Raw genomic sequence first — 26,639 nt, 5'->3', positions numbered from 1 at the left:
GACAAACACATGAATGCTAAATTACAAACCTGTAGACACTACTATTATTTAGAATCATCATCTTGGAGAATATTTGGATCAAGTTCCAACTAACAAAGAAAGATACCAAAGGTTAGTGGGAAGATTAATCTACTTGTCTCATACTCGACTAGACATTGCTTATGCGGTAAGTGTCGTCAGTCAATTTATGTATTCTCTGAGTGAAGACTACATAAATGTAGTTCTTCGGATACTTAGATATTTGAAGTCTGCACCCGGAAAAGGACTTATGTTCTCAAAACATGGTCATCTGAATATTGATGGTTATTCAGTTGCAGATTGGGCAGACAGTGTAACAGATAGAAGATCCACATCATGTTACTTCACATGCGTGAGAGGTAATTTGGTTACGTAGACGAGCAAGAAACAAAAGGTAGTAGCTTTATCCAGTGTAGAAGCCGAGTTTAGAGACATGACTAAAGGAATTTGTGAGCTCCTTTGGTTAAGGAAGTTGCTTACTGAACTTGGGTAGTGTAGGGGTCTTTTTCGTTCCAGCAGCTTGACGAATGGGCCTGGGCTGCTATAAAGAGCAAATGGCTAGAATCGCCCCTTGTGTTTGAGTTCGAGAATCAAACCCCAAGTGTGCTTCAAAAGGGTAGCTGAGCCTTAGAAAACACCTTGGTCTTCTTCACCAACGAGACTAATAGTTGCTTGCATGTAAATATTGTGGCTTGGCATGAGAGGCTTGTGGCATGGGAGCTGAGCATTCGTGAGTTTAGCATGAGAGAGAGAAAGAGCTGTGATTTCCTATGAGAAACAGAGTTTTTAAGGCAAGGGAAGAGAGTATCTGACGAGGGTTTGGCTGAAAAGAGGGAGAAGGAGACAAGGAGAAGGCAATGGGTGGCTTAAGTGATTTTTCGGCAGCTTGACGAAAGCTCTGTCAAGCACTGGAACAGTTCTACCAGGAGGGAAAATGGGGAAGAAGGATGAATAGTGCATGAAATTGCTAGGTTTTGAAGATGAGAGGGAAGCTTGCTCTCTGGATGTGTGTTATGAGAGAGAGAGAGAGAGAGAGAGAGAGAGAGGAAGAAGATGGAAGAACAAAGCATGAAATTGAAGGATTCCAAAGGGGATGCTTGCCTTCGATCGATTCTCATGGTTGCTGGGAGGCTTGCAGCAACCAAGGTGAGTTGTTTTGTTGGGTAGAAAGTGCCTCCTTTTATAGGCGCTGGAAACCCTTAATTTTGTCAAGCTTCCCTCCCATTTCTCTTCACTTTCTTCCATTTAATCTTGTTTGGTGAAACTTCCTTAGCCTGAAACCATAGGCACGCAGCTTTTTGGGGTTCCAAGGTCCTCAAGCAGTAGGACTTCTCCATGTGGGTGAGGAGCCACCCACTTTTCCTTCTTGTTCTCTCACCAAAGCTTGAAGAGGAAAGAATGGGTAAGGGTGTTGGTCAAAAAGTGATTTACTTTCATCAACACATGGGTTTGCTTGGTTTTGATGGTTTGGCTTTAATCTGGTTTTAACAAATATGTTGGATATTTTCCACGATGCTGGGCTGGGCTATTGGTATTTTATTTCCAGCAGCCTGTGAGTTTGCTCAAGCTGCTGGAAAACAACCTATTTGATCAAGGTGTTGGATATTTTGGCTGATGTTGGAATTTTCCAAGTGTTTGCAGGCCATTGGATATTTTCCTAAGCTATTGGGTTTTCTCTCTCATGCTTACCCATATGTTTGGGCTCAAGGAATGGGCTTGAGTTTTGGTGCTCCCAAGTAGCCCAAAACTTCCACTCCTTGGACCATCAATGGGCCTCGTGAATACTCGTAACCATCCATACCACAACCCGCTCAGCAAGCCCCAGGCATTCGCGTGGCTTGGGCCCACTTAAGCTTGTAGCGTGGTGTGTTGCTTATTTGCTTGGCGTGGCATGTGTGCAAGCGCATATGACGAACTTTCGCGTGCCCAAATCGGGTTTCTTCTCGATAAGGTATAGCATTGGGCCGAGATTATATTTGGGCCTAGCCTTGGATTTTTTGGGCCTCAACAGGTAGAAACCTACATCCACAATGAATCTCTTTTACGACAACAAGGCTGCTATAGTTATTGCATAGAATCCGGTTCAACATGATCGCACTAAACATGTTGAGGTGGATCGACACTTCATCAAACAAAAGCTTGAGGCTAAAGTGATTCAGTTTCCTTTCGAGAAGTCCGAGGATCAATTGGTGGATATTTTGACAAAAGTATTTCTAGTAGAGCGTTCCATAATTCACTGAATCAGTTGGGCATTAGCGACATCTATGCACCAATGTGAGTGGGAGTGTTTGCGTGACTTGTGGACCATTGACTTTCTTTCCTTACACACCAAGAATTCTCATTATAATTGTATTTGATTTACTTGGCCACTAAGGCTCCGTTGTATTATAAATATGACCTCCTACAAGGAGAGGAAGATACAGAAAACTCCCACAAACAAATATTCTCATATTGGGTTTCATATTTTAGCACATATGACTTCCAATGGCCCCTCCTCCTTATCCTTCTCCTTGAGCAAACTGGAACTGAATTGAAAACTAAATGGTATTTACTGTTGTTTGTTGGGTTTACATGAAGAGAGGGAGAGTAGAGGGGGAGAGAAAAATTGGAGGGAGAGGGAGAGAGGGGAGGTGGTGGGCGAGAAATAACAGAGGGAGAGTAGAGAGAGAGGGCAGAGGGGGATGGAAAAAAAAAAAGAGTTTTCAACTTTTTTCTTTAATTTATTTAAGGGCTAACATCAAAAGACCCCCTCTAGGTTTGGATCATTCTCAATATGGGCCATGGGGTATCAATTTCATCAATTTACACTCAAATGTTTTCAAACTTATCTAATTTTATTCTTCCAAGTTGACCGTGTGGTCAATCATTAACATGGCCGTCGTGGGACCCAACAATTTAAGATTCTTTAACTTAAAAAATAATTTAAAATTTTAGAAATTAATTATATAACCTAACAAAAAAAAACGTAAAATTGAAAAAAATAAAATAAAAGCAAACCTTACCCTGCCTCCACTTTCCCCAGCCGCATCAACCCCCACCGACCTCCATACCCACTGCCACCCATTCCAACCCTAGTCGTAGCAGGCCCCAACACCAACAATAGACACAATCTTCTCATCAGTAGCAGCAACGCAGCATCATCCCTCCCTCCCTCCCTCCCTCCCTCTTAGCCCTCTCCCTCCCTCTTCTCATCGTTGCTCCTCTCTCCTATCCCTTTCCCTCTCCCTCGATTGTAACCACCAAGCCAGCCTAGCAGTGAGAGGTAAAGAAGGAGAAGTCGTTCAACAGTAATGATCATGGGCATCAAAGCTGAATTGTTTAAGAGTTTGATTGCTAGAGGGATCAAAGCTGAAAAGTTGAAGACTTTTAAGAATTGGAGCATTTAAGAAGAGAAGCTAAAGGGTTTGGTGATTTCTAGGACACGACTGGAGTGGCTGAAATTGTGGGCGGTTCAAGCCATAACCTTGTTGCGACTGTGGGCTATAACTATGCAGCTGAAGGCATTGGGTGAGACCTTGTTGCCATGGATATCTAAAAGCTCTTTTCCACCTCAAAGTATGGTAGCCCTCTTTTCGTACCCAACCACCCCGACAATTACCACTTTTCCCTTTCTTTTCTTTCCCTCCTACCTCTGCCAATATTATATTGTTATTTGAATTTTTTATAGTTCTCCTCTCTGCCATTGTTTGCTTAATCAGAAAAGTTGCACTGCTTTCCCTTCTTGGGTCCTCTCTTTTGCTTTGAAAATCCCTTTGAAATTTGATTATGGGATTGACTTCATGCAATGATCCTTCTAGGGTTTTCTAAATCAATTGAGTTATGCTTTAAGAATTTTCTCCTTTGAAAAAAATTTGTGCGACACAGAGTGAGAGAGAAACAGGGACAAAGAGAGTTTGGGTCGTGGGTTGTGGGTAGGGATGGAGGTGGCTTGCGGGGACGAATGGGGTTCGGTATGGGGGCGGGTGGGACTAGTATAGGGCGAGTGGGGGCTGGGTATGAGGTGGCGGTGGTTAGGGGTTGGTGCGGCTGGGGAAAGTGAGGCTAGGTAGGGTTTGCTTTTATTTTTTTCAATTTTATGTTTTTTGGTTAGCTTGTAAAATTAATTTATAAATTTTAAATTATTTTTTAAGTTAAAAAAAATTAATTGTTGGGTCCCACGACAGCCACATCAGCACTTAACGAACTTAACAGAAGGATAAAATTGGACAAGTTTAAAAACATTGGGATGTAAATTGATGAAATTGATACATCGGTGCCCATATTGAGAATGACTCCAAACTTGGAGGGGTTCTTTTGAAGTTAGTCTTTTATTTTATGACTAGCCTCTCCGCACGCGCTTCCGCGCCTAAGAGAGGTTTTTTTTTTATAAAAAATTTAAATTTATTTTAGAATTAAAAAATATAACGGGTAGTTGTGTTCCATAAAAATAGTATCCATTATCTGATTTTTTTTTAATTTTAATTTTTTTTAATATGAAAGAGTGTGAATTTACCATATTATCCTCATTTAATTAATAATTTCAATTCTTAATGCTTGCATTAACCAAGAGTATTTTATGGTATTTTGAATGTTTCACCATTCTCTGCCTTTTGTTTTATATATATAAATTTTTAATTTTTAATTTTTTTTAAAAAAAATACTTTTTATCTTATCCATATGTCACGATGTCATTGAAGATATAGGTGCCACTTACCTTACATGTCAAAAATTTATCAGAGTTTTAAATGGTAGGGACTACTCTGATGTGTACAAGGTAACAACTATTAATGCCACACAAAAAAAAAAAACGAAAGGTGATAATTTCGCCAACCTCAAGAACCATTTGCAATAAAAAGTCATAAAAATAGAGAGATTATAAAATAATACGGTACTATCACGTCAGTGTACAGTATTCCCACTCAAATATGGCCATGTATATATATATATATATATAATTGTTATTTTACAGCTAGACTTTTTTACTTTATTAATTCTTAACTTTTGAAATAAAATTAGAAAACAGAAAACTTAAACGAAGAAAAACCATGGCAGCCACCCTTCTCTCTTCCTCTTCCTCCCCTCTCTCTTTCTATTCACCACTGCCATCGCCGCCCCTCATGAAGACCATCAACATCCAAACCCAATATCATCATCTTCCTTAATTCCCCTATATCTTTCTCTGAATTCGCTCATGACACTCTACACAATGTTAATTTCACCACCAGCTTCAACCCACTGCCACCTTGGAATATTTTCATACTCGGATCTAGACCCTCAAGAACGAACCAGTTTTTAATTATCAAGACTACTCCATTTCTTCATCATCAATACCAGTTTAATCCTCCTCCCCCTAAAACCCCATGTCTACAATTAGTATAGGGTAAATTACTCAAATGGTCCCTAAACTTGTACGCGATTTACATTTTGGGGCCTCAATTAAATTTTTCGTTCAAATGGTCCATGAATTCTATATTAATCGCTCAATTGGTCAACCGTTACATTCTGTCAATGTTGCTGTTAAATATTAGGGCAAATTGGTCATTTCGTACATTAAAAATAAATAAATATTAAAAAATGAAATAAAAACTCTCTCTCTCTCTCTCTCTCTCTCTCTCTCTCTCTCTCTCTCCGTTCCACCATGGCCACTGATCGGTGCATATTTACATATCATTTTGTACCCTTCTAATTTACGATTTGGTTATGTTTTTGAGTTAAACTTATGCTTTTAATAAGTTTTGTGTTTGTTTCAGTATTATAAGCTTGAGACTCACTAATTGCATTTTGGAGACAAGTTAGCTCAAAACGGTGTCTGCAGATCAGTCAACTTCACGGATTTGACTGTACTTGCTCAAGAAGAACCAGATGATGAGCCATACATCATTGGAAAGATACGGAAGTCTAGTTTCTGTAGAATTTTACGGTTCATGATTCCGAGTCTTCTAGAGAAAGTTATACATGTTTTGGCAACTTAAGATCAAATTCGGCAGCATCTGCGTTACTGGGCCAAAAATCACATTTGAAGGGCTTTCCGATTTTTCCTTGAGCTGGGCTGCATATGCTTGGAAAGATAAGACAAAGAGCTTCAAGATTCATATTTTTCCAGATTTTTCAGATTGAAGACACAAGCCCAAAACGAGCCCACAAGCTGGCTGCAATGCATTGTCATGCATGACATATGCATGATGAAGTGTTGTTGATTGTGGGAAAGTTTGGTGAAGCATATTCAATACCTATTTTTGAGTGGAATTTTGCAGCAGCCAAAAGATGATGAAGTGGGAGCTGAACACTAAGCCTAAAGACAAGAGGAATTGTTTTCAAATGCAATTGTGTGTTAGGTTAAGTTGGTGAATTAAGTGTTGTGTGTTAGGTGAAGTTAGTGTGTTTAGAAAATTCAATTGTATAATTCAGATTTTCACTTCCCCTAGGCCTATAAATAGGGAAGTTCTCTAAGCTTGTAATCACACCCCAAGGGGGGGGAGCTCTCAAACACTTCTCTAGAGCTCCCCTCCCTTCTCTCCCTCAAATTCTCTTAATTTTCCTTTCTAGTTCTCAATTCTAGCTTTCCTTTTGCTTCTTAGTTGTAGTTTATTTTTCTTTGTAATGTAAATTCTTTTCTTAAGTTTTCAAGTTGAATTAGTTTCCAAGTTTCAATTATGGTTTTTGTTCTTATTCATTATGCTTATAAGTTAATATGCTAGTTTGAATGATTGATCACCATTTAGGCTTGCATGTTAGCTATCTTGGTTTGAATTAAGAGTATACATCATGCTTTAATTCGAATTGAACTATGAATAGGAAGAGTATGTATGGACATTCGACAACAGGGATTAGATACATGCTTGGTTGTTTAAATTGTTCTTCTATGCTTAATGGGTTCCTAATGCTTAATTTTAGGTTAGACAACAAATGATCAAATTAGGGAATTAGGAACACAAGGTTATGACCACACACCATGGCTTAATCATACTTTAGCTAGAATCAATCCATTAATCTAATTGAACTTGGGAACTTATTTGCTTGAGTTAGTTATTTCTTCTTCCTTGTTTTATTTATTTCCTTTCTTTTTCATTTCTGTTTTGTGTAGGGAAACTAAATTGGATCATTCAATCACCAATCCCTGTGGAATCGACCTCGCACTTACATACGCTAAACTACCAACGGTTCGTGCACTTGCGAGTATCACAAGTTGAGGATGCAACTGAATCCATTTTGGTGCAGCTGTATCTACGCAACAGCCACCACCCTCAAGCTCCAACCCCCAAACCCATCCAACAACCACCGTTCTCTCCACCCAAACCCATCCAACAACCACCGTTCACCGTAGGCCCCATGAACCCAGAACCCAGCTCCTCCCCACCCTCCACCCGAGCCAGCAACTACAAAAAAAGAACCCACAAAACCCAGAAAAACGAATTAAACCAGAAATCCCAGAAAAACAAATTAATCAAACCCAGAAAAACAAAATAATGAAAGAAATAAATTAATGAAACCCATAAAAGAAAAAAAAATCCAGCTTGGGTTTGATTTCGAGGAGTTGAAGAAGAATGCCTAATGGGGTTTGAAAAAGGAATGCACAGCTTTGATCTCTTTCTCCATTTTTCCCCAATCCAACTTTGACCCCACTCTCCCTTTCTCCCTTGCTTAACCCACCCTCCACCCTCTGTCCCGTCAGCCTCCAGCCATTGCCTCCCAAACAATCGCACCTCACCTCAAGATCTCCTCGGCTCAACCCTAGAAAACAAATGCTAGATCGCTCCTCACCTCTGTGCGACTTCTCGGAGGCGAAATAGTGAATTAAGAGCTGTGTATGTCGAAATTGCTGCAAGGATTTTGGGGATTTATGCCTATATGGAGAGGTCTGTGGGGAATGGGGGAGAAGAAATCGAAGGGAGGGGTTTGGGTCTCATGATTTTTTTTCTCTTTTTCTTCCACTTTTTTTTCTTTCTAATTTTGTATTTATTTTAACCCTATTTTATTTGTTAATTATGAAAAGTCGTATTTACCCTAAAATTTGGTTAAATCTAACAGAAAATTAGACGGTAGGACCATTGGAGCGATAAATATAGAGTTTATGGACCATTTGAACGAAAAATTTAATTGAGGCCCCAAAATGTAAATCGCGTACAAGTTTAGGGATCATTTGAGTAATTTACTCATTAGTATAAGGGGTGAAGATTGTGGAAGGAGAGGGGTGGCCGTCACAGCAGGTAGTTGGGATTAGGTTTGTTGGGTTGGGAGATAGGTGGCTATTAGGAAATTCGTTTTTTAATTTTAATTTTTAAGTTTTTATTTTTCTAATTTTATTTCAAAAGAAAAGTTCAGCTGTGAAATGATAATTAATTTCTTTTTAAAATGGACATGTGGCTGTATTTGAATGGGCGAATCAGTCTATAATTTCTAAAACAATGGGCCGGACCATTCGAAAGGTCAAATGATTTTATTAATAGTCACAATTCTCGAACACTAAATTGTATTTTTCCGAAAGAGGGAAACAGGCAAGAAATGTCAATGCTGACATTAATGACGACCTTATCACATGTTACTCCTTTCGGTGAAGGGCGTGGGTATGCATTTGTTGAAATTCACCAACTGGGTCTCGCTCTTCTCTCTGGGTTTTGCTTTCTTGTACTTGTATTACGCCTACCAGTTCTCTTCTTCCCAAATTATGGCTGAAGAAAGTTCCAAATCAATATACGATTTCACAGTCAAGGTATTGGCTTTGCTTCATCTTTTTTTCTTCTTCTTATAGCTTTCTGATGTATTATGCTTGGTTGCTGGGAAAAGAAAGATTTGATATTTTGCAGTAATAAGTTTTATTGGTTTCAAAGTAACACAGAAGTGAATCCATTTAGTTGGACCCTTGATCCATAGTGGCGTTAAGCTTGGCTGGCTGAGTGGAAAAGTGTTGGTGTTTTTTTTTAAAGTGATTTGATATTTAGCTTTTAGTTGTAGCTTACTTATGTGGGTTTTCAACTTCCAATATTGTATATATTTTTCTTTGATCACTGATATAGGTGATGTGAGATACTTTTCTGTCAAGTTGTCTCTTCAGATAACATTCATGAGTGGCTTTTAAAAATTCCCCTAAATTTTTTCCAGCTTTCCCAATCTCCGCTAATTGTTCCTGATATTTATTTTTAAAGACTTAAAATTCAAAAGTCATTGGCCGTTCCGGCCAGATCAGGTTACTTGGGGTGGTACGTCTTTTGTTTTGTTTTCTGCTTCAAGTTTCTGGAGTTATTTTGCCATTATATTTGATGAAGTGATTTTGGAAATTTCCGATTGAAAGCTGAGTGAATACAGTGAAATTGATGACTATTTTATTTGATAACTCGATCTGAAATGGATTTGTATACCATTTGATTTAATTGCAGGATATTCATGGTAACGATGTAAAGCTGAGTGAATACGGTGGGAAGGTTCTCCTGATTGTAAATGTTGCTTCCCAATGGTAATTAACTTGATCTGTTGTGTGAATTATTTCTCTTCACTCTTAATCCATGTTAATTGTGGCTCAAACTGTGTGCTTCGTTCAATTAATTTCAGCTACTTGGAGTTAAATCGGGATGTTTGTTAAGGAAAATTATGATACAAATCTTGTGGTCTATAAAACCTTTTTTGACCAGTAGTTCAAGGAAGTTTACCATAGGTCTCGTTTGATAAATCTCAACAAATGTTTTCTAAAGTATGAATTTTATAAAGTGGAATGAAAATTTATGATGTATTCATTTTTTTTAAAGTCCATGGCATGCGTGTATATGTTTGTGACTTTTCTACTTGAATTGTAATTAAAAGTTTAAAAGCCATTGGACCATAATTAATATAAATGTATATCAAGGACCTGAATCTGAAAATTCCTTTTAAAATTGTACTCAATGTCTTACTGTTGGGTACTATGAATAGCTAGTCATGTAGTTATGTTCCCCAGATGGTCAGATTTCTGTGGATTGTTTCTTAAAAGGGAATTTTAGTTGTATTGCTCTCTATAGCAGTGTGGCAAGTTATAGAACCCCATGAAAAATCATTTTATCTGATACTTAGATGTTCATCCTTCAAGGTTCAGAGGCAACACTAATTATTTCTTTTCTTTTCTAAGATCTTGGCAGACCATTCTGTTTTTGGAGCATTTGGTGGTGATTCTACATGTTTTCTATGCTTGGTTGAACTTGTTGATTATATAAATTTGCTTGTGTCATAATGAATTAAGGCATTCAACCTGTATTACAACTCTATATCCTATGTTGCCTCTATTCTTACTTTTTAATTGTTTTTAATTTTTGTTGCAGTGGTTTAACGCAATCCAACTACAAGGACTTAAGTGTTTTGTATGAAAAATACAAAAACAAAGGTATGTGACTCCTATGAGCAATGCCAAAAATTTGTTGATTCATGTGTTTCATCCTTGTCCATGACATTTCATTCAATTTTGTGGCAGGTTTTGAGATCTTGGCATTTCCTTGCAACCAGTTTGGAGGACAAGAGCCGGGAAACAATGAGGAGATTCAAGAAGTTGCATGCACAAGGTTTAAAGCAGAATTCCCAATCTTTGACAAGGTAATCCTTATTATTGAAGAAAATAAAGAAATGAAAAGTTTCTCAGCAATCTATACGCAAAATTCTAATTAAAAATTTCTTTTCTTCTTGCTACTATTTAGTTGTGCTAGATTTTTCTGTGCACAAGACTCTGCGCTGTTCAAACTAATAAACATTCAGAGAACTGGTTCTACCTTAAATAATTCTTTGACTGATTTGACTTTGCTAATAATTTAGCAACTACTACACATAGATAAAGTGACTAAGATTAATTAATCCATGCACAAGTTATTAAATTTATATGTGGTCATTGTAGATTGAGGTGAATGGGAAGAATGAGGCGCCCCTTTACAAATTCCTGAAATTACAGAAAGGTGGGCTCTTTGGAAATGGCATCAAATGGAACTTTACCAAGTTTTTGGTTAACAAAGAAGGAAAAGTTGTGGAGAGATATGCTCCTGTGACATCACCTCTTAAAATTGAGGTCAGATTTTGTGGTTATTTGTTTGTTTGTATTTGGTGAACTAATTCAGTTCTGCTGACGACAACTGCTGATTTATCTTTCTTTGCTTTGTGCAGAAAGACATCCAGAGTCTGTTGGAATCTTCTTGAGTATCAAGGTCTGATATGTTTCTTTACGAAAGGATATGCATTATAGTCTGTTGCACTGGTGTAATGAGTTTTCATTTTCATCGAAAAAAACCTTCTTTTTTTTTGGTAAAGGACATTTGAATTCCAAATCCCATGGCCCTCTACATGTCATCACCTCCTTTGCTATGTTGGCATTTATTTTATGATAGAATGGTTCAGACGATTTTAAAGATCTTTAAGGGTGCTTTCACATGATGTACAATGCTACCTGTAAACTAGTTCATACTCTGTTTAGTTATTTATTCCTTTTAAGCTAACAGTTCTGCAAGGGAATTGAATCGGCGCCAGGATTAGAATTATCTAGTCTATTACAGATCTGGGTTTTATAGATACTTTCTCGATTGCCCTTCCATATAGATAAACAGGCACATAAGAGATCTGGTTTCTTTTTCTAATTAATGGATTGTAAGGTAAACTTTAGTTGAGAGTTTCAACCATGCTTATGTAATTCAAATACCACAATGTTGGTATCTTTGCTTTCGCCTTTGGCAAGTATTGCATCATTATTGCAGATCATAACTTGCACAAGAACGTCTTATGTGTGAATATGTATCTAACTCGACTCTGATACGAGGGCCTCAGTTGGAAGGATTTCTGAAAACCCAAATACAGTTTGGATTCAATTTTATTTTGTTTCTTCTGGAGATAGATTGGGTTTGAGAAACTTGCATCATCTGACGCTTATAATTTTCACTTTGATATTATTGCAGGACAACAAAAAGTGTATGCTTTGGCTTTTGCAGAGAATAAAACGTGTGGTAGATGGAGTAAATTGATCAAAGCATGATGGATGTGTAAAAGTATGATTATGACTCTAAACAAATACATGATTTGTTTATTAAAGAATAGATGGAAACTTGTTCAAGGTCTCTTTGTATTGTACAAGGGGAAAGCATATTCCCGATTAAAGCTGTATACCCACATAAATTATTTTATCATCATTATTTATTTAAATAGCTTGTTTTGTCCGCAGCTTAAAACATAGTTTGAGAGATAAGCATGCACAAATGGCTTCCATGGAACAAGATGATGGATTCTCCATCTTTGGAGAGCTTTCATATTAACAAGCAATGTGAAATGGGCAGTTAGAGCCAAGAATAATTTTCAACCAGAGGCAAAGAAACACCTTTCCTGATACAAGCGATAAGAGGGGAGAGGTAACTACTCACTTGAGCTACAAGCCATTTACCTCTCCATGAGATTTAAAATGTTCTGTTTTTTGGTTGAGTGCCATCATAGTGGAAGCCACGCGATTGACCTAATCCATTTTCTCACTACCCTTAACTCCACGGGCTTATATGGTACGGATTTGTTAATGACCATACAACTGATTAATTTTCAAGTATTTCCGCTGTGCTTTTCGCATTAATTTTCCAACTCTTGGATATATTACAAAAAGTCTAAAAACAACAGTTAGGCCAATACATTCAGATTCAAATGTGGGCACAAATGAAGATAACAAAAACATCTCTTAGCATCCCAATATTTGATAAGAAGCAGTTGACTACCACAGAGACGATGCTACAGTTAGGTGAGTGATTTACATCAATATATTAAAACTTTCGGTCGCACCGTCTTACGAGTGACTCCCATATTTATATTGACACATAGAAACACATACAGCAAAGATGCACACATAAATCAACAAAATGAGTGGGCCCACACGAATGGTTCGGATCATGAGATGACATTGTGGAGTGAGCTCAAACAAGTGTTAGCGTCGTATATACTTACTAAACAGTTAGAGCGTTTCTGTACAGTAAATAAGCACACATGAACCAACCAAGCATTGAAATTAAGGGACTATTTGATTGCCCCAGCACAGTATACACAGATGCTACATGTATGGAACCACATATATAAAAGAATTGTAACAAGAAATCGGTTAGAACTCACAACTCTTCAGTTAAAGGAGGAAAATATTTCTTGTTAATAGGTCATCAACAGCTAAGTTCTATCTATTTCATCTATCTTCTCTAGCAATTCCTGAGCTATTTTTGATTTTCCATACCTTCGGAACGCATTCTGAAAAGCATCCCTCACGTAAACTGGTGGGTAAAACCCCTTTTCAATCATTGTCTTTAGTTTCTCATATGCAGCTTCTAACTGGCCATCTTTACACAGCTTCTGCAACGTCAGGGTTTCCAACTTCCTTTCCAATTTAAGACACAAATCCATCTGCCCATTTTCCCTCAAAATTTTGTCAACTAACCTATAAGTGTGAAAATGTGGTGAGCAGCCCAACCCAAGCATTTCTATCAGTAAGCCATAAGCAGTTTCCCAATTTCCAGCTTCACAAAAAGCATGGATCAACGCAGAATAGGTCATACCATCTGGAAGACATCTATTCTTGTTCATTATCTTAAAGACCCTTTCAGCATCATCCACATTCCCTAATTTGCATAGCATAGTGATAACATGATTATAAACAGCCAACTTTGGTTTCATGGAGTGGGAGAGCATCCTCCCAAACAAATTGCTAGCTTCATCAACGTAACAGTGTTCACACAAAGCCTTCATCACAATGCAGTAGCCCTCTTCGACACAACTCAGCTTCTTACCCTCAATGGCCTTCAAGACCTTGACAGCCTCTTCCGCTTTTCCCAGTTGACAAAGCCCCGATATAAGCCGGATTATGACAAATGCACTAGGTAATAAACCCAATTTATAAACTTCCCAAAACACTCCAACTGCAGGCTGTATAGCATCACTGTTTCCACCCACTTTAGGAACTAAAATTGTAAAGGTTCTATAAGGATCTTTCACTCTTACTTTCTCAACAGCTCCTTCTTTCGCACTAAATGAACACAAATCGCCAATAAGAGCATTCACTGCAGACCGAGTAGGAACCAAGCCAGACTTACACATATCACCAAAAACTTCAACGGCAGTTTCAAATCTACCAAATTTACATAAACCAACGAGCATGTTACTATACGAATATGTATCAGGGGATTCGATTCTCCGAAAAACTGCAAGTGCAAAATCAATTAAATGCCCAGATGACTCCTTCTTACAAAGCACGTAGAGCATATTATTGTACACAAGATTATCAGGTTTACACCCAAATTTTGATTCCATTTCTTCAAACACGCAAAGGGCTTCTTTAATCCTCCCTTGCCTACCCAGAAACCTAATACAAATGGACACAGAACGACAGGAAACTCGACCCTTGTGCGAGGACACAGTCAAAAGAAGACACTTCATATCGTCAAAGAGCTTCCTCCTACCAAAGAAATCAGCCATGTACTCAACCACACAGTCATCAAACTGAAAACGCATTTGAAATCCAGCCCAAGAAAAGAACTGCAAGGTTTTACTCCTACCCAACTGCTTATAATTCATCAAAATTTGAAGCACAAGTTCTGAGCTCAACATTTCTTTGAAGTTTTTCAACAAACTATCAACGCTTGTGATTTCATGAGTATCTTTAGAGAGTAAAGAGCATACTGAATTGACAATAGAAGCACTTACTGTGTCTGGAACTCGTGGGACTGGTGCAGCGAGAGAAATGGGTCTTCTTGTAGTGGATTTTCTTGGGATTGTGGTAATGTGATTCTGGGTTGTGGATTTAGGATTGGATTTATAAGAAAATGGAGAAAATTGGGAAAAGGGTATGAGAATTTTGAAGAGAATTGAAGAATGTGTGAGAGCTCCATGTTTAGTTCTACTCAGGGAGAGCATTAAGGTGAAGTGTGAGAAGGTCCAGACGGGAAAGGGGTTTAGCAAAGGCAAGTGCGGGTCGGGTTTGCCATTTTCACTTCTGTAGGGTCTCTATAGGGTAAGCCCATCTCTTAACCGTCAGATCAAATTGATTAGCAATTCGATCAAATTGGTTAGTTTGATCGAACGGTTAGAAAATAGAGACTCGTCTAATAGCCTTAGATAAGGCCCACACTATAAAATAACTACCGCTTTCGGCCATCTCCAATGCACAAACACAAAACTCAAATTTAACTTTTTATCAACCCAAAATTCATATATCAGTTTGAGCTTAACTCAAAACCCAAAGAAAAAAAAAAAGCCAGGCTTATAGTGCTTAAGACCATGGTCTTAAATATCGGAGGTATCGGAAGTATCGGAAGTCAAAAAACACGGAAATATCGCAGGAAATATCGGGATATTATCGGTATCGGAAAAAATTGAATAAAAACCACGGAAATTGTAAGAAAAACTTGGAAATTTTTATTGAAACTTTGTAGGATGTTTATTTAGTCAATTATTTATTAGTTTATCACAAAAAATTGGAAGGAAATGCATTGCATGATGGATTTAATTGATTTAAGTTGATTATATAGCGAGCTGGCAAACACCGTAAGTGTAGAAATATGTAGTAATTAATGAAAGAAGATTAAACACACCATAATCATTTATATATAATGAATTACTACAATATTTTACACTTTATACATTGCATGGTAAGATACATGAGTGACTTAGTACCACATAGAGTTCCTATGAGGTTCAAAATTTTCACTATCTTCATCATCTCTATGTGTAGAGTAAGTATATTTTGAAGAGTAGTCATCAAATGATAAATCCCCAAAATAGTTTTCCATGTAATTGTTAACATGCCACCCATATGGATCCGAGATTGGTTGACGTTGTCCATAAGCAAAATCATTTGAAGATTGAGTCTCGGATTCTTTCCATGTGTCACTTGATTCCATCCCAACAGGAATGGGATATGAAGGGTAGGGAAATGGTTGGTTATGAGTATAACCATAGTTACTACTTCCTACTCCAACAGAGTCCGAAGTTATAGATAACGAGTCATCTTCTTGACTTGACAATGTCCCCTCGCCTCTTTCTCTACGAGTATAGTTCTTCCCTATGGCACCAATTCCTAGTCCTGCCCGCCTACTGCCATGGTAGGGTAAGTAAAAGCAGGTGAGTGGTTGAATGGTAGGGTAAGTAATGTAAGTTGAAAAAACGTTGGTGAGTTTTATATTTTATCCATTTTGTAAACCAAGCCAGGAATCCAAAGCTAAGTTTTATATTTTATCCATTTTGTAAAAGCATGTGAGCATTCTGTCGGCTAGACATGCTTTGTTTATTAGCTCAATGAGCTACTTTTGTATTACTCTAGGAGATATGCTTTCCGTAGAGTACCCAAATCAGTTCAATGAGCTACTTCAATTCTCTACATTTTTTGAGTTTCATATCGGGATATTATCGGGATATTATCGATAATATCTCGATATATTGACCAAATCATTCATAAAAGTGTTGAAAATATCTTTCCGATATTATCGGGATAATATCGGGATAATATCGATATATTGACGATAACTATATGGTTAGTTGTTAAAATATCGGACCCCCAAAAATCAGATATTATCGGAATAATATCGGGGATATTATCGATATTTAAGACCATGCTTAAGACTATTTATCTCTTTTGAGGTCCTAAGTTCAATTTTCTCTTTCCAATATTGCTTCGGTTGTATAAAAAAATAAAAATAAAAATAAAAACGCAAACATTTTAGTCGTGCAATGGAGCGAAAACGGCTAAAGAATTTGTATTTAGCATTGGAGATGATGTTAGAGCGATAGCATCTCTCAATAAAAACCAAAACCAGAAATGAAATATAAAGCAGAGAAAGATTCATATCCTTTCTGTAACCCCAAATAGGGTATAAATACATCATCAGATCTTAAGAGAGAAATGGGTTAAGGATGACCCTACACTTAGACAGGGATGGGCTAAAGCTGGACAGAACCCAATTCACTTATGGACTGATCTCAATAGCCCATTAGTGAAGGATCCTAACAAAATAACACGTTTTTTCATTAAAAAAAACTGCACATTCCTAACCTATGTAGCATAATAAATAATGAAGTGTGGGCGTTGGTGGCTGAACTGTGGGCGTTGTATCATGGTCTAAAGCTAGCTCAAAGTTTGCAAGTGACAAAGCTTATTGTTGAAACTGATTCTACTCTTGTTTTGCACCTTTTGAATGCTAAGGTGGAGCCATATCACCCCCTCCTTACTTTGCTAAACATGTGCAGAGTCTATTGGAAGAGTTCCTGGGACTGCAGCATCTTTCATGTTTTCAGGGAGGTTAACTTTGCTGCTAACTCTCTGGCTAAGACGGGGCATGAGATGGAATTGGGTTTTCATTGCTTTGCTTTGCCTCCTGGTGGTATTACTGGTGTCCTCCAAGAAGACAGGGATGGCCTTTTAAGGTCTAGGTTGATTTATGTTTAGTTGTTGTTTGGGCTTAGCCCTCTTTGGTACCAAAAAAATAAAATAAAATAAATAAATAAATAATAATAATAATAATAATAATAATAATAATAATAAAGTCTCTTTGGACGGCAACCGTAGCAAAGCTTGAGTTATCTCTTTTGATATACAAGGTTTTTTCAGCCAGAAGATCACAAATTCTCACACGCAGATTGTTCAGGATATAATCGAAGCTTTAACATCAAATAGTAGGATGATTCATTCTCAGCGTTTGACAAACAAAAATCACCTTGTTTTGCTCAATTTTATCCTCAACCATTTTTCCCGACTGCAAATTGGATGTTACAGCCTCTGAATCTTTAAGCCGAAGCTATGAAGAAGATAAAATCAAAATCAAACATAAAACAATCACACTTTGGTTTCAAATGATGGTGCCCTCTGGCTCTCAGCTACAAATTACTTTAGGCATTAGCAAATGCCAGCACTCATTTTACCATCACATGGCATTTGCAGTCACCTTGAGCTTGCTTGAAACACAACTTATTTTTGTTACAATTTCATCTGTATCCTCTTTCTTTCTCCTTTTGTGAATAAATTCGAACAAGGCAGCAGACATTCCTCGCATATTTATTGAACACAAGAATGCCACTTAGTGAATCGAACTCATGTCCTACCGCTCCTACTTGAAAAATGAAATCCACTTCACTATGATTCGAACATGACTCTAGAGGTTGTTGAGTAGTTTCATCATATTGGTTAGATACACTACAGCACACCCAGAGAACAAATAAATCAATATAAATGATAAATATAAAATCACTATCATTAATACGGTTCGATTTAAAAGTGAAGCAAAACAAAATAACAGCAGAAGTCCAAAGAATCTAAAATCTTGCCCAGGAAGTACAACAGAACAAAATAACTACGGAAGTCCAAGGAAGCTAAAAATTACATTACAAAGAAGACACTGTTTAACCGGCAAGCCATTCAAATATGGATTATCATCATGATCATTTCTAGGTTTATCGAAACAAACATTGTGTTTACCTATGTATTTATTGACTGACACTTAGATGACTAAAAGATTCCAGATCTTGTTGATTGTTGCATCGACATCCTTGAAGAGGAACTTAAGAATTGATGGCTCAGATCATTATACCACATTGTGGCATGGTCAAACTATGAGATCCCTACTTTTTCTAAAGGGTTAATTACAATTTTGGTCATTGGGGTTTGGCTCGAAATCAATTTTAGTCACCATGATTTCAATTTTCCCGATTTCGTCACCGATTTCGTCACTGTACTTGCAGTTGTTAACAAATCAGGTCCAATCCTTCATTTCCGTTAGTTTGGCAGGGGCTTTATTGTCCTTTCGTCCCAGCCCAGCTCTCTGTCTGTCTGTCTGTCTGTCTGTCTGTCTGTCTCTCTCTCTCTCTCTCTCTCTCTCTCTCTCTGTGTCTCTCCTTCTCTCGCACAGTCGCATCCTCGTTCATTCATCCAAACCCATAGCAAATCCCTCATCTTCTCTCTCTCTTCTCAATTCCCAATCAACAACTTCCACCCCCAGCCCAACTCTCAAAGAAATACCAAGAGAACCCCAACAAAGATCACTACCTCTCACTCACCCTACTCACACACTCACAGAACCCATCCAATTTTCAACCTTCAATTCACAAAACAATAAAAACTCATGTAACCAAATATGAAATTAAATACAAAAAAGATATAAAAAAAGCTTTGGATCTTGTTGCCCTTGCCGACCTCGTACATGCACCAAGAGAAGGCACCAAAGGCGCCAAAGAAAATGGCCACTGCACTGGGACCCTTGTTTGAGTGGCAGCGGTATCACTGAGGACGGAGAAGAGCTTGATCTGGACAGAGGAGAGAGAGAGAGAGAGAGAGAGAGAGAGAGAGAGAGAGAAAGCTGGGCTGGGAATGGAAATTGGGAATTGAGAAGAGAGAGAGAAGATGAGGGATTTGATCTGGGTTTGGATGAACGAACAAGGATGCGACTGTGCGAGAAAAGGAGAGAGAGAGAGAGCTGGGCTGGGACGAAAGGACAACAAAGCCCGTACCAAACTGACGGAAATGAAGGACTGGACCTGATTTGTTAACGATTGCAAGTACAGTGATGAAATCGGGAAAATTGAAATCACGGTGACCAAAATTAAATTCGACCCTAACCCAGGTGACCAAAATTGTAATTACCCCTTTTCTAGGCTAAACTAAGGTCATCCTTATAAGAGACTAATTTTATCTCATACCTGATGTACCTAATAAAACCAAGTACAGTATTTTGTTTGTGGATTAACTACTATCCTCAAGGTAAATGAAGTAGAAATAAATGCTTGCAGTACCACAACAAATCCCATACACTACTTTTCTGGCAACGCTAGCCGTTAAAAGGAAGTTTAACTTGAGCTCCTAGCATCTGTATAATGCCTGCTGTTTGAAATTTGATACCCTATGAGATCCTGTGGAGGAGATCCAGATAGCTCCAATCCAATCACATCATCCTTATCCTTATCTAATCAAATTCAATGTATAATTCATAAGCAATAATTGCTATAAGAAACAGGAACTACGCAAAATAAGTTCAAGCAGATACAGACTGAATCACATGCACACAAACAAACGAACAAAAAGAAAAAAAGAATGAGAAGAAATTGTGAATTCCTTTCTAAGGTTTTCTCCCTACCCTAGAAATTTCATCCTGCAAATATTCTGAAATGTAAATTACAAACTACCATGTATGTGCCTCTGTTTTTGTTTGCATGCATATCCCATCTATCAACAAAACTGCACAAGGAATAATTTAAAAACAACCCTACCTTGACATCATCAAGTGAAAAACGAAGACAGTTCCCACGAAATGAATTCCACAACACCTGCCAGCTTTGCACTCAACGAGCAACATCAGCGGTATGTGATAGAGCTGAACAATATCATACTTATCATGATCAAGTAGCAAAGAACACAGTGAATTTATCTGCACCTAGTAAATTAGTAAAAACAACGATATACTTAAAAACTACTGTCCGGAGGTATGAATAATAAGATCCTAAGTTCCTGACCTTGTGATGATTCATAATGGAAAGTGGTATTGGTCCTATTGGAGCCGTAAATAAATTCTAGCAGCTGTGACCTGCTTACACTCAAGGAGCATCATCTGTAAGCCTTGGTGCAGAATATAAAACCTATGCTGCATGCATACAGTTATAGAATTTGTGAGACGATACGACAATACCAAAAACCTCCAAAAACAAGATACAGGTACCACAACGGATACAACAATGAAATAAATTTTCTTTTTCTTATCTAACTTACTGTTTTTTGTTTTCATATTAACTCTTTTAACATCTTAAAATGACACTTAGATGCCCTTTTTCGGACACAACTCCAAAACCTTTTAAAATGACACTCTTACCTCCGTTTTTCCTATACTAATTTTACAAATAACCCCTTTTGTATCTATCTTGATCACTTTTGTGTACATCATGTATGCCTCACATATCCATGCCATATCCAAAAATCAAATTTTCCTAAAGGGAAACTGGATACAGACTTGGAGCATATGGTATCTGTCAAGCATGCCTTATCGGTATCAAATCCTCCATTCTGAAATTTTTGAAGTATCATGCTTAGGACATTTGAATAAGATTTACCTCCTTCGTATAGCAAGCAGAAATTTCTTCTAGCTTTCTTGCAATTTATAGCCACTTCGCAAGGTAAGAAAAACTGTAGGGTCACTCCATTAAGCAGGCAACTGTCATTCATATCCTCACAGTGCATATGCTTGCACAAAGACTCCCACACAAATACTTTTCCACTCCTCAAGAGAACCTTAGACCAGGGTCCAATGAGTCATCAGTGGCAAACCACAATAGTCCAGAAAACACACTACTTTCTGTCAGATGTCTCTTCCTGCAGAAGCCAATGGATGTCCTGCTCAATTAGTTGAGACTAGTACAATGAATATAAGGAATAATAATAAACAAAAATAAACAAAACATAATTAAATAAATAAACATGTCCAGTGAAAAACAGAGGCAACTTAGATATCAGCTGCACCAACCGTTTCAGATTATTGGTCCAAACTATCAAGTAAACTCATGCGAGGGTTAAGCTGGCCTCAAATTAGACGAGTCTTGGAGCTTCCAATACTTTGAAGTTTTCACAACACAAGCATAGATTACCCCCTTCTAAATGATAATAGTCTTTAAAAATTCCGCTTTCCTAGTTATAAATTAAAAAGACGAGCAAATGAAATAAACAAAACATATTATCTAAGTCATTAAACAAAATACTTGGGAGAAGGGAAAAAAGTCATTAAAGATTGAGTTTACACAAAAGCAAAAACAAAAACCCCATTCTAAGATCCACAAAGCAGAGCTGAGCAAAAGGTTAAAGCATGCCTATTCCTGGACTGAAAGTCTTGCAGCACAGTCCAACAAAGGCAATGTATGCTTTTTGATGAAATATCCTACTGGCTACTGCTGTGTTATTCTTGCTCATTCAATTGTAAAGATCTTGTCAAAATGAAACTACAATTCTTCCTAGTTCCTAGTGATCTCTACATGCTACGTCAAGGGTCCTCATAACCTAAAAACAAAGCACAAAAGACAGCTTAATATACAGCTTGAGGCAGCTCAATCACATAATGTAGTTATGATGGCTTCATCTACAACACATCAATCGGTACCGACATTTTTTCAGGGTAAGCAAATGCCAGTACGGCAAACTTGAGGGAAAAAAAACTGCCAAGTGCAAAATTCTCCAACTAACCAATGATCTTACACATGTAAAGAAAATTTTCTTTGCAATAAATGATGACGAACTACCAGACACTAGGTTGATCGCTTAACAGACAGGTCCACCCAACCATTTACTATCAGATTTACAGACAAACAATTGGTACAAGTAATTGTACAAGACTTTTAAGTTAAGTGCATTTCCTTAATCCAGTCCTTGGATAATAAATAATGGCTTAAAGGTCCATGCATACATGCAAAACGTATGACCACTCATAAAATTTACATGCATACACGGAGAGAAATAGACATGTAAGTGCACTTGCTTAAATGTGCATGTACTCACACCAAATACTAAATCCCTCACCTTAAATTCAATACTTTTCAAACAATATTTAAAGTTATTAACTTCAAAGAATTCTAGGAAATAAATAGTTTGACACACTATCTATGCAAATATTTTCAGTTAGAATTTAGATTTTCCTCATTTTCTAGGGCATATAGTGTATAACATTCACTCCTAAAAAATAGAACAATGAAATGAAATGGTTCATAGTATAAATAAAGAAAAAGATATATTTTTATGTAAAAGAAATTAGGTGAGTTGGAGAGACGAACCATCTGGCATATGCTATCCGATAGTTGAAGCGCTTCATCCCACTTATTAATTTTAATGAGCCCTTTAATAAGGTCAAACAATGTCATAAGCTCTGGAATACCACCTTGCCTTATCATGTCCGCAAACAGCTCCAGTGCCTTACCAACCTTATTTGCATGTAAAAGACTTTCAATCAATGAAGTATACATATTCTTGTTCACAGATGTAAAAGGTGAAGATGACGAAATCTCGTCATGCAGCTCAAGAGCAAATTCCAATCTTCCAGCCTTTACAAAATTATCAATCAAAACTCTGTATATGTGAATAATTGACACTGAACCACACTCACTCATCTCATCTAAAATCCCAAGAGAGTTCATGAACTCTCGGTTGTAACCTTCAATAACTTTATGGTAGCCTACCATATGCTTTGGCCAATATGTTTGTTTCATTTCATCCAAAAGCTTATGAGCTTCATCCAAAAGGCCAGTTGAACAGCAATGGTTTATCAAAACCCTGTACGTGACAAAATTTGGAGCACAACCTTTAGAGCTCATTTCTTTAAAGAGCTCAAGACATTTTTCGATTTTACCTGCTTTCCCAAAGCCATCTATCATTGCAGTATAAGTAACAACATTTGGATAACACCCTTTTTCTTCCATCATCAGCATAAGCTTATAGGCTTCATCTGTCTTCCCAACTTTGCAAAGACCATCAATCATCTCTGTGTAGATAACAACATTTGGTGCACAAGAGTTTTCTAGCATTTTAGACAAGACTTTTAAAGCGAGATCTAGTCTTTTATCCTTAAACAACCTATCAATCAAAGAGCTGTAAGTATACACATTTGGACTGTATCCTTTCTCTGACATCTTGGTAAACACCTCTTGCGCTTCATCTAGCTTCCCACACTTGCAAAATCCATCTATAAGAGCATCATACACAATATGGGTAGGTTCACAACCTTCTACCGACATAGCATCCAATAAGTCACGGGCCTCTTTGACCTTGTGTGCTTTGCATAAACCATCCACCAAAGCTCCATAAGTATAAACATTAGGTTCTTTCATACTCTGATCGTCAATTCTAAAATACATATCAACATCAGGGATTTCCACATTACCTCTCATCCTTTCATAAATCAGGCAGGCCTTTTCGATTCTACCAGCTTTACAATGACCGTCAATTAAAGCAGTATAAGTAACAACATTGGGAATGCAACCTTCAGTCAACATCATCTCAAAAAGTTGATTTGCATCAGACACCTTCTTTGCTTTAAGGTATGCATGTATAAGAGCAGTATAAGTCACCACATTAGGAGCACAGCCATTTCCTACCATTTCATTAAACCAGCTACGAGCCTGTTCAATAAGGCCAGCTTTAGAAAAACTATCAATTAAAATAGTATAGGTATAGACATCAGGAATAATACTATTCCTTTTCATTTCTTCAAACAACAAAAATGCTTGTTCTACCTTGGATGCATTACACAAAAAGCCAATAACTTTAGAGTATGTACTAGTGTCAGGCACAAAACCCTTGCTCATCATTTCACGGATAACATTATAGGCTTTCTCATATTTTCGGGTGTCACAAAGACATCGTGCAAAATTGCTCACATTGACCTTATTTAACACAACCCCTGCATCAAGCATCTCACCATAAGCTTTTTCAGCCAAATCTAACATATCTGAGCTAGGTAATTCCTCGTTTCCACATATACCACCAATCAAGATATTGTAAACCACATAGCCTGGGTGGCACCCGCATTTTACCATTTTCTTAAGCAACTTGTAAGCATAAAAGTAATCTCCTAACCTACAATAAGCATGTACAAGAGAATTAAATATCTTACGGCTTGGATAACAACCTTCTGTGATCATCATACTAAGAATCCTCTTGCACCTACCGAGCTGTCTTTTTTTTAAACACCCACAAAGCAAAATCCTATAGGTTACGACGTTAGGAATGCAAGAATCACACCGCATTCTGTTCAAGAAATCCATAGCTTCCTCAAAAAGTGAAGCTTCACACAACCCAGATATCATCTTTGTATAAAGAGCAGTATTGGGCACAAACTCTTCCTTCTCAATCAATGTGAGCGCTTCCTTCCACCTCCCAGCTTTGCAAAGGGCGTGAACAAAGCAACCAAGTGTATACTCATCCATCTTAAACCCCAAATCTGACATCTCCACATGAACCAAGTGTGCTGTATCCAACCTATCAGCCTTTAAAAACACTTGAACCAAAACATTGTAAGTTGCTCGAGTTGGCTTGTATCCGAAATCCTTAAGCCTTCCAAGCTCTTCCAAAGCTACATTCCACAAACCATTTCGGCAACACTTCCGTATCAACACATTAAGCAACTTCCCAAGCACCTCTCTATCATCACCCTTAATTTCTCGGAGAAAATGTTCTGGTACTCTATCATTACTACCACACTCCAATAACTCTAACAAGGCATCATACACAGGACCAGTGTGACTATACCCAATTTGTCTACCCGCCCATATGAAAAACTTCACACCTAATTCAGGATATCGAATAAGCTTCAGTACTTCCATCACCAGAGTTTCATTCAGATTATCCCTAAACTGCCTAAGAAACTTCTGGGTTTGGTCACCAAACGCATCATTATAATTCCTAATCTTATTCGAAATCAAAATGGCATTATTAGAAAACTTATCTGATTCAAATTTAGGCGTTGAAGACCCATCACCGGCACTGGTATCTAACACCGAATCGCGCAAAGAGGCGAATTCCTCTGCCGAAATAGACTCAACTCCAGAACTCCCAGGCATTGACAAGTCGTCAGGATCGACCAGACCATCGAGATTGTCAGGCGAAGAAGTGCAAAGGAATCTGGCCTGGCAAAGTTTGAGATTTTGGTGAAAGAATTTGGATGGAGAAGGGAAGGCTTGTGATTGACTTGTGGTGAAAAGGGGGTTGGATTTAAGAGGGGACGATGACATGGTGGAGATTGAGTGCAAGAGCAGAGTTTTCAAATGTCTTCGGCTCATTTTTGAGCTGCGAGAGTTTGAAGTGAGTAGTTCTTTCAGGGTTTATGATGGGGTTTTGTTTTCAGGCCAAAAAAAAAAAGGAAGAAAAAGGAAAAAAGGAAATAAATAGGGTTAACAAACAAAGTAAAAAATACGGGGTTGACCAAAAAAAACAAAACAAAGAAAGTAAAAAATACGGGAGATGTTCTCTGGTACGGACGCTTATTTGAGGACAACACTTTTAGTCGTTGGATCGAAATCAACGGCTGGGATGAAGACCCGAACGTGAATGCCCATTTTTTCTATTGTTTTTTTTTCTTTCTTTTCTTCTTCACAATCTAATCTATTGTCTTTTCTTCTTCACAAAAAATAATCAAACTCAAACACCCCAAATTAGTTTTTTTTTTATGAAGCTTGTTGTTCCACCAGTTTGGTTGATATTTTTACTACAGGAATTGAAACATATAAATGTTTCTTCTGTAGAGTATGAGTGGAATCAGTGAGTTGAAGTACATTCCTTATATATATCAAGTTGATTTGAGATCAACCGTTCTTGATTTAAGCAATTCTATTATTTACTTCTATATCTTCAACTATATTATAAAAGAAAACCTTAATTATACATAAATCAAAACTCAACGGTACAAGTGAATTTTATTGATAAGTAAGAAAATATACACATGATCAGAGGGAATGCAATGAACCTTACCCATCAAAATGCATACTTATACATAAGTAAACACTTAGATAAAAAATAACAATACATTAAATAAACATGCAATGCAAATACAATCTTAAACTACTTAAGTGGTACCCTACGAGTCTTCAAAGCATTAAATTGCAATATATATATATATTATCAACAAGTTTTCATTCTTTCTATGTAGAGAATCATCTCCAAGAAACTCATCCTCCATCTT

At 37.4% G+C, this 26,639-nt stretch overlaps 3 protein-coding genes across 6 annotated transcripts; 1 reads left to right on the top strand and 2 right to left on the bottom strand.

Moving 5' to 3' along the window:
- The first annotated feature begins 8,518 nt into the window (after positions 1 to 8,518).
- Positions 8,519 to 12,137, top strand: LOC110745560 (putative phospholipid hydroperoxide glutathione peroxidase). The gene is made up of 7 exons (XM_021945662.2): positions 8,519 to 8,707; positions 9,372 to 9,448; positions 10,284 to 10,345; positions 10,433 to 10,551; positions 10,847 to 11,014; positions 11,110 to 11,150; positions 11,892 to 12,137. The coding sequence occupies exons 1-6, from the start codon at positions 8,534 to 8,536 to the stop codon at positions 11,140 to 11,142; spliced, it is 633 nt and encodes a 210-aa protein (XP_021801354.1). The 5' UTR covers positions 8,519 to 8,533; the 3' UTR covers positions 11,143 to 11,150; positions 11,892 to 12,137.
- An 833-nt stretch (positions 12,138 to 12,970) lies between these two features.
- Positions 12,971 to 14,914, bottom strand: LOC110745559 (small ribosomal subunit protein mL104 (rPPR9)-like). 2 transcript variants are annotated; one of them, XM_021945661.2, is made up of 2 exons: positions 14,656 to 14,913; positions 12,971 to 14,407 (listed from the first exon to the last, which is right to left on the bottom strand). In XM_021945661.2, exons 1-2 carry the CDS (start codon positions 14,838 to 14,840, stop codon positions 13,129 to 13,131), a joined length of 1,464 nt encoding a protein of 487 aa, XP_021801353.2. In that variant the 5' UTR covers positions 14,841 to 14,913; the 3' UTR covers positions 12,971 to 13,128. The 2 variants fall into 2 exon arrangements, with proteins under 2 accessions (XP_021801353.2, XP_088101248.1); XM_088245122.1 differs by having other exon boundaries at positions 12,971 to 14,914.
- Positions 14,915 to 17,753: 2,839 nt separating this feature from the next.
- On the bottom strand, positions 17,754 to 25,815 carry LOC110745561 (Tetratricopeptide repeat (TPR)-like superfamily protein). 3 transcript variants are annotated; one of them, XM_088246875.1, is made up of 5 exons: positions 22,741 to 25,815; positions 21,037 to 21,316; positions 20,446 to 20,573; positions 20,203 to 20,360; positions 17,754 to 18,136 (listed from the first exon to the last, which is right to left on the bottom strand). In XM_088246875.1, exons 1-2 carry the CDS (start codon positions 25,738 to 25,740, stop codon positions 21,272 to 21,274), a joined length of 3,045 nt encoding a protein of 1,014 aa, XP_088103001.1. In that variant the 5' UTR covers positions 25,741 to 25,815; the 3' UTR covers positions 17,754 to 18,136; positions 20,203 to 20,360; positions 20,446 to 20,573; positions 21,037 to 21,271. The 3 variants fall into 3 exon arrangements, with proteins under 3 accessions (XP_088103001.1, XP_088103000.1, XP_088103002.1); XM_088246874.1 differs by having other exon boundaries at positions 20,203 to 20,306; XM_088246876.1 differs by having other exon boundaries at positions 20,203 to 20,306; positions 21,037 to 21,295.
- Between the last annotated feature and the right edge of the window lie 824 nt (positions 25,816 to 26,639).

This window comes from Prunus avium, chromosome 1 (assembly GCF_965620075.1).
Source record: "Prunus avium chromosome 1, drPruAviu1.hap1.1, whole genome shotgun sequence".
Classification (NCBI taxonomy): domain Eukaryota; kingdom Viridiplantae; phylum Streptophyta; class Magnoliopsida; order Rosales; family Rosaceae; genus Prunus; species Prunus avium.
Note: the sequence above shows the minus strand (reverse complement) of the source record. Positions and strands in the feature narration are given on the sequence as shown.

Bases quoted from the DNA above. Each gene is read 5' to 3' on its own strand.
- LOC110745560 (XM_021945662.2), top strand. From the start codon at position 8,534: ATGTTACTCCTTTCGGTGAAGGGCGTGGGTATGCATTTGTTGAAATTC. The intron at 8,708-9,371 runs GTATTGGCTTTG...ATTTAATTGCAG, and splicing joins TATACGATTTCACAGTCAAG to GATATTCATGGTAACGATGT. The intron at 10,552-10,846 runs GTAATCCTTATT...TGGTCATTGTAG, and splicing joins AATTCCCAATCTTTGACAAG to ATTGAGGTGAATGGGAAGAA.
- LOC110745561 (XM_088246875.1), bottom strand. From the start codon at position 25,740: ATGAGCCGAAGACATTTGAAAACTCTGCTCTTGCACTCAATCTCCACC. The intron at 21,317-22,740 runs GTTCGTCTCTCC...CTAATTGAGCAG, and splicing joins CGGATAGCATATGCCAGATG to GACATCCATTGGCTTCTGCA.
- LOC110745559 (XM_088245122.1), bottom strand. From the start codon at position 14,865: ATGCTCTCCCTGAGTAGAACTAAACATGGAGCTCTCACACATTCTTCA.